The 5,572-nt window shown below is 44.0% G+C and overlaps 1 protein-coding gene across 1 annotated transcript in view; it reads left to right on the plus strand.

The window, feature by feature from the left end:
* ufm1 (ubiquitin-fold modifier 1) overlaps nucleotides 1–5,121 on the plus strand; it is a gene marked incomplete at its 5' end in the record, with an annotated part of 46,091 nt that extends 40,970 nt beyond the window's left edge. The window contains one exon of the mRNA XM_024138906.2: nucleotides 4,437–5,121. Coding sequence (XP_023994674.2) covers nucleotides 4,437–4,552 — 116 coding nt within the window. The remainder of the gene's footprint in view (nucleotides 1–4,436) is intronic.
* Between the last annotated feature and the right edge of the window lie 451 nt (nucleotides 5,122–5,572).

The raw sequence follows: 5,572 nt of genomic DNA on the forward strand, positions 1-5,572 counted from the left end.
CGAATGTGAAGTATACTGTCTGTAAAATGGATATACGTTCAGAACTTTTGTGAAACAGCAAATTTGGAAAATATGGCAAGTTGAAATCAACTATTTAAAAAATAATTATATAAAAATTCAGTGACTTTGGACGACCTTATTCTAAAATTCATTAAATTGTATTGTTCCCTCAATCTACACACAATACCCCATAATGACAAAGCAAAAACTGTTTTTTATAAACTTTTACTAATTTATTACAAAGAAAAAAATGAAATCATATTTACATAAGTATTCAGACCCTTTACTCAGTACTTTGTTTCAAGCACCTTTGGCATCGATTTCAGCATCGCGTTTTCTTAGGTATGACACTACAAGCTTGGCACCTGTATTTGGGGAGTTTCTCTCATTCTTCTCTGCAGATCCTCTCAAGCTCTGTCAGGTTGGATGGGGAGCGTTGCAGCACAGCTATTTTCAGGTTTCTCCAGAGATGTTCGATCGGGTTTAAGTCCGGGCTCTGGCTGGGACTCTCAAGGACATTCAGAGACTTGTCCCGAAGCCACTGCTGCATTGCCTTGGCTGTGTGCTTAGGGTCGTTGTCCTGTTGGAAGGTGAACCTTCGCCCCAGTCTGAGGTCCTGAGCGCTCTGGAGCAGGTTTTCATCAAGGATCTACTTTGCTCCGTTCATCTTTCCCTCGATCATGACTAGTCTCCCAGTCCCTGCCGCTGAAAAACATCCCACAGCATGATGCTAACACCACCATACTTCATCGTAGGGATGGTGCCAGGTTTCCTCCAGACGTGACGCTTGGAATTCCTGCCAAAGTGGTCTATCTTAGTTTCATCAGACCAGAGAATCTTGTTTCTCATGGTCTGAGAGTCTTTAGGTGTCTTTTGGTAAACTCCAAATGAGCTGTCATGTGCCTTTTACTGAGGAGTAGCTTCCGTCTGACCACTCTACCATAAAGGCCTGATTTGGTGGAGTGCTGCAGAGATGGTTACCCTTCTGGAAGGTTCTCCCATTTTTACAGAGGAATGTCAGAGTGACCATCAGGTTCTTGGTCACCTCCCTGACCATGGCCCTTTAATGCTGCAGACATGTTTTCGTACCCATCCCTAGATCTGTGTCTCGACACAATCCTGTCTGGGAGCTCTACGGACAATTTCTTCAATTCCTGGTTTTTACTCTGACATGCATTGTCAACTGTGGGACTTTTATATAGACAGGTCTGTGCCTTTCCAAATCATGTACAAGCAATTGAATTTGCCACAGGTGGACTCCAAGTGGTTGAAATGTCTCAAGGATGATCAATGGAAGCAGGATGTATCTGAGCTCAAATTTCAAGTCTCATAGCAAAGGGTCTGAAAAACTTATGTAAAATAATTTTTTTTTTTATTTATTTATTTTTTAATACCGTTGCAACAATTTTTTTTATTTTTTTTAATACCGTTGCAACAATTTCTAAAAACATGTTCACAATAAAATATGTTATGTAGCAGGCTCAAGGGGGTGGGGTTTCCACGTCACCAAGTTCAATAACAAATAGAATGCACATGGAGTTCATTAGGGATTTCTTTCCCGCTCTTCATAACAGGTCAGCACCTCAGGCGTAAATGTCAGTTGGCTTTTTCTTTGCAACTCTGCTCAACAATGCAGAGACAATGCTGCTCGGCTATGAAAAGCCAACTGACATTTACGCCTGAGGTGCTGACCTGTTGCACCCTCTACAACCACTGTGATTATTATTATTTTTTATCCCTGCTGGTCATCTATGAACGTTTGAACATCATCAGCCTGGTTCCTCTCTATGTTTCTTCCTAGCTTCCTGCCTTTTCTATGGAGTTTTTCCTAGCCACCGTGTTTCAACATCTGCATTGTTTGCTGTTTGGGGGGTTTTAGGCTGGGTTTCTGTACAGCACTTTGTGACATCGGCCAATGTATAAAAAAAGAAAAAAAAGAAAGGTCTTTATGAATGAATTTGATTTGATTTAGAATAGCATAGGCTATTCAGCTWGCTAGCATTGACCTCCAGGTAGTGTTGTGGGACAGTAGAGAGTGGTGTGTATTAAAGATGTTTCTTCGAATGTGTTACTTTTCAGGAATGGCTCTATAAATAGCTTTTCTTCTCCATTCCTTTGTGAAGGCTGTGTTTTTTTAATATATATTTTTTTATATGTGTTTTAATAATGTAGTTGTGAGCAGGCAGTCATTTGAACTAAACTCACCTTCGGGTCCATAAAAAGTGCTGGGCTATATAAAACCCATGTATTATAGATAGTAAACTGCACTTACAGTAGCCTACAGCACCCACGCCTGGCTTTCTTCACATTGCACTACTTGTACATGAAGACGTGAGAAAGCAGGCAGTTGAATACATGTCATACTATACAAATGCTATCCATACAGTAGAGTACGTACTCTTGGCTTCTTTACTCTGTCCTTCAAGCCCTGTAACCACCATGCCCTGTAAACACCATGCCCTGTAACCACCATGCCCTGTAAACACCATTCCCTGTAAACACCATTCCCTGTAAACACCGTGCCCTGTAACCACCGTGCCCTGTAACCACCGTGCCCTGTAAACACCGTGCCCTGTAAACACCGTGCCCTGTAAACACCGTGCCCTGTAATCACCGTGCCCTGTAACCACCGTGCCCTGTAGACACCGTGCGCCTGTAACCACCGTGCCGTCGGCTAAACCACATTCCTGTAAACACGTGCTGACACCGTGGCCTGGAAAACACTGTGCCTGTAACACCATTCCCTGCTAAACACCGTGCCCTTAAAACACATTCCTGTATAAACACTATGCCCTGTAAACACTGCCCTGTAAACACTATTGCCTAAACACTATGCCCTGTAACACTAGCCCTTAAACACTATCCGTAACACATGCCTGTAAACACTTGCCCTGTAAACACTATGCCCTGTAAACATATGCCTGTAAAACACCGTGCCTGTAATCACGTGCCTGTAACCACCGTCCCTGTAACCACCGTCCTGTTAACCACCGTGCCCTGTAAGCACCGTGCCGTAACCACCGTGCCCCTGTAACCACCGTGCCTGTACACCGTGCCTGTAACACACTGTAAACACGTGCCCTGTAACCATTCCCTGTAACCACCGTGCCCTGAACACCGTCCTGAACCCGTGCCTGGAACACCGTGCCCTGTAACCATTCCCTGTAACACCGTCCCTGTAACAGCCCGTAAACCTGCGCCTGTAAACCCGTGCCCTGTAATCACCGTGCCTGTAACCACGTGCCTGTAACCACTCGTGCCCTGTAACCACCGTGCCCTGTAAACACCATTCCTGTAAACACCGTGCCCTGTAACCACCGCTGTAACACTGCCCTGTAATCCACGTGCCCTATAACCACCGTGCCCTGTAACACCATTCCTTGTAAACACTATGCCCTGTAACACTATGCCTGTAACACTATGCCTGAAACTATGCCTGTAAACACTGTGCCTGTACCACCTGCCCTGTAATCACTGCCTGTAACCCACCGTGCCTGTAACACCGTGCCTGAACCACCTCCTTGAACACCGTGCCCTGGAACACCGTGCCTTAAACACATGCCCTGTAAAACCGTCCGTGTAATCACGTCCTTGTAACACCGTGCCCTGTAACACGTCCCTGTAAACAACGTGCCCTGTATCACCGTGCCCTGTAACCGTGCCTGAACACCGTGCCCTGGAAACAAACCGTGCCTGTAACACCGTGCCTGTAACACCGTGCCTGTAACACCGTCCCTGTAAACACGTGCCCTGTAATCACCGTGCCTTAATCACCTCCTGTAATCACCGTCCTGTAACCACCGTGCCTGTAACCACGTCCCTGTAATCACGTGCCTGTACACCGTGCCCTGTAAACACATGCCTGTAAACACTATGCCCTGTTAAACACTATGCCCTGTAAACACTTGCCTGTAAACACTATGCCCTGTAAACACATCCACTGTAAACACCATCCTCCTGTAAACACATTGCCTGTAAACATCTAAAACATGCCTGTAATCACCGTCTGAAACCAGCCATCTGCTGTAATCACCGTGCACTCCCCCTTAAGTCTTCCGTATTGTTATGCTAATGTATTGCCTCAGAGGGAATTATTTCCTCTTAGCTAGTTGTTAGTAGTATAGGTTAACCTATCTGTCAGTACTTGAACACTAGTCTCTGGGAGGTTTTGAGATGTTAATACTTGATATATTTTATATTTTCTGTGTTTAGTAGCTCAATCTGTCAGTTGGTCTTATTTATCTCCTGTCTGTGGACTGGTGATGTGAGTTTATACGGCGCTAGAGAAATGCCTAGGAAAGACTCTGACAAGGTAAATACTGCAGTATCAAGTATCAACTGTTTTCAGGTGGAGGGGGGAAACTGTTTATGGAGAACGGTTTGTTTTATTCTATTCTCTGACGTTATTGACGATTTCTAATGTTGTTGTTTTCCAGGGAACGTGTTCCTGAAGCACGGTTCAGAGCTGCGCATCATTCCCAGAGACAGAGTGGGAGGAAGGGGAGTAGGAACAGACCCATCTTCCTCATCCTCCTCCTTGAAGACCCAATGACTCAGACACACACCGGCTGAATCATGTTTCACTTCTGACCTGCGGAACACTCAGTGTGTGTGTGTGTGTGTGAGTGTCAGTGTGTTTGTGTATATATTTTCTAGACCTGAAATTACTACACACACACACACACACACACACACCTACACAAAGACACACTGCAGCAGCAAGCTTAATTTTGTCTATACTGTCTGCACTATCCAAATGCAGAGTCACCCCAGGCTGCCCATAGATATCCTCACACTGAAGTAATTGATTACACACAGACACACACACACACACGCACTCTGGCGGCTTCAAGAGAAGTACTCGGCGGAAGCTTAGCAGACAATGTGCTTTGAGTTTGTGAACAGTTGAGGTTTTGTGTACCTATTTTAGTTGTAATGGTAAATGGCTAATATATCTGCCTCCTTTTTTGTCCAACATCTGCAGGCATATTTAGGTATGTATGTGCTTGCTTYTTGAAGAGGACTGCATTAATGTGGGTTTGCACTACACATTCAAATTATTTAGCTTATTCAGCATGCCTTCAGAGAGCAATGTTTAATAAATTATGCTTGTTCAAAGAAGCTGTCTGTGTTTTACATCTGAGGTTGTCTTGTCTAGCATCCTTTTCTAGAGACAAATACTGTCCAAGCAAGGATCCATAACTTACAATGCAGATCTTTCTGGAATATATATTAATGTAGGTAGCTTTAATATATTACATTTCCCATTCTAGCMGAGATCATTTTGTAATGCCATTATTTCGAGTCTGGTTTGGGGCGTTAAGGAAAACCCATTGATGGTTTTTCAATATTCGCTGGACTTGGGATTTTCTGTCTGTACCCTCAGAATTGACTTGCCAGGTTAAATAAAGGTTCAATATAAAATATATATATTTTTTAAAGAATAAACTGTATCGTGATGATCTGAACATGGAGCTCTGCTGCCATCTGTCTGATTCCAACAGTACTGCTGCWTGTCCATTTAATAAGTACAGTAGGCAACACTGGCATGTAGTATAGCAGAGCCTAACGC

This window comes from Salvelinus sp. IW2-2015, unplaced genomic scaffold, assembly GCF_002910315.2.
Source record: "Salvelinus sp. IW2-2015 unplaced genomic scaffold, ASM291031v2 Un_scaffold1616, whole genome shotgun sequence".
Lineage (NCBI taxonomy): Eukaryota > Metazoa > Chordata > Actinopteri > Salmoniformes > Salmonidae > Salvelinus > Salvelinus sp. IW2-2015.